Source organism: Rhinatrema bivittatum, chromosome 1 (genome assembly GCF_901001135.1).
Source record: "Rhinatrema bivittatum chromosome 1, aRhiBiv1.1, whole genome shotgun sequence".
In the NCBI taxonomy this organism is placed as follows: domain Eukaryota; kingdom Metazoa; phylum Chordata; class Amphibia; order Gymnophiona; family Rhinatrematidae; genus Rhinatrema; species Rhinatrema bivittatum.
The window spans coordinates 512,357,316-512,358,921 of NC_042615.1; the positions used below are offsets into that span (position 1 = coordinate 512,357,316).

Here is a 1,606-nt window from a genome sequence, read left to right on the forward strand (position 1 = left end):
TATTAATTGATTAAATTTGTTGACCAGAAAAAGCCAGCTAAAAACAAAATTCTCTATTTTCAAACGTTGTCCTGGCAAAGCATGGTACAGTAAACAAATAGAGCTAAAAATGATATACATAGCAAATGAAAGTATTTAAAACAAGGTTTCATTATTAAATCTCATTTATTGCAGGCCTGAGGGAGAGATGAGTATAGTATTGCAATATGTCCTGTTTACAGCAGAACAGACTCAAGGGAAGATTTTTCAGTATTAAAGACAGATGAGATGAAGAGTATCATAAAAAGAAAAGTTAAAAAAAATTATTAATGCTAATTTTATATTCATGAAAAATCATCTGGATCCTTTCACTGTCCCAAAGCGTTCATCACAAATCTTTTCTTAACTAGTCCATATATGTTATCAGTCCATAAAAATATGGATAAGAAAAGATATATTTATATTTTCTGAAATATCCTCCTGGTGGCTTTCCGTAGAGCTCCCTTTACCTCATTATTTCTCAGACTGTAAATGAAAGGATTGAGCATGGGCGTGACAATAGTATACATCACGCTCACAACCCGGTCATAATCCAAGGAATAAATGGATGAAGGCCGGAAATACGTGAAGATATCTGTGCCATAGAATAAGATGACTACCATGAGGTGGGAGGAGCAGGTGGAGAATGCTTTTCTCCTTCCTTCCTTGGATGGGACCTTCAAAATGGCAGAGATGATGCAAACATAGGAGACTATGATCAGAAGACAAGGGCTCATAACCACCAAAGACCCCTCAGTGAAAATGACCAGCTCATATGTAGTAGTGTCAGCGCAGGAAAGCTTCAGCAATGGCGGGATATCACAGAAGAAGTGGCAGATGGTAGTGGATCCACAGAAGGGGAGCCTTGATGCCATGACACCGTATATCAATGCATGCAGGGAAGAAATAACCCAGCAGGAAGCCACCAGAAGAGCACAAAACCTTGTGTTCATCACAACAGGATAGCGCAATGGGTTACAGATTGCCATGTAGCGGTCAAAAGCCATCACCCCAAGCAGAAGATCTTCCATAGTTGCAGCAAGAAGGAAAAAATATAGCTGGGCAATGCAGCTAGTAAAAGAAATGCTTTTTCTTTCAGAGAAGATATTGGCCAGAAGTTTGGGGACAGTGACTGATGAGAGACAGATGTCTACAAAAGAGAAATTGCCCAGAAAGTAGTACATGGGGGTGTGAAGCTGATGTTTGGCTTTGATCACGGAAATGATAAGAACGTTTCCAGCCAGAGTGATCAGATACATACACAGGAACAGCACAAAGAGAAATGGCTGATGTTGTGGCAGGTCTGAGAGTCCTAGCAGAGTGAATTCAGTCACTGGAGTTCCGTTTCCCCTTTCCATTACTTCCACCTATCTCTGTGAATGAACAGAACATAAACTCTAACAGTAAATGAACTTGTGAAAAATTTGTTACCTAAGTTATCAGTATTGTCATTACCACTTTCACTATAGTTAATATCATCATTCTCATCATCTTCATTACCCTTACCATTATCCATCACCCCCATCATCATCACCATTCACCAATAATTTCATCACCACTATCCTCATCTTCTTCCATTACCACCACT

General features: G+C 39.3%; 1 protein-coding gene across 1 annotated transcript; it reads right to left on the minus strand.

Moving 5' to 3' along the window:
* Positions 1-437: 437 nt before the first annotated feature.
* LOC115098515 (olfactory receptor 5V1-like) lies at positions 438-1,379 on the minus strand. Its single transcript, XM_029615102.1, has one exon. It carries the CDS (start codon positions 1,374-1,376, stop codon positions 438-440), a length of 939 nt encoding a protein of 312 aa, XP_029470962.1. The 5' UTR covers positions 1,377-1,379.
* Between the last annotated feature and the right edge of the window lie 227 nt (positions 1,380-1,606).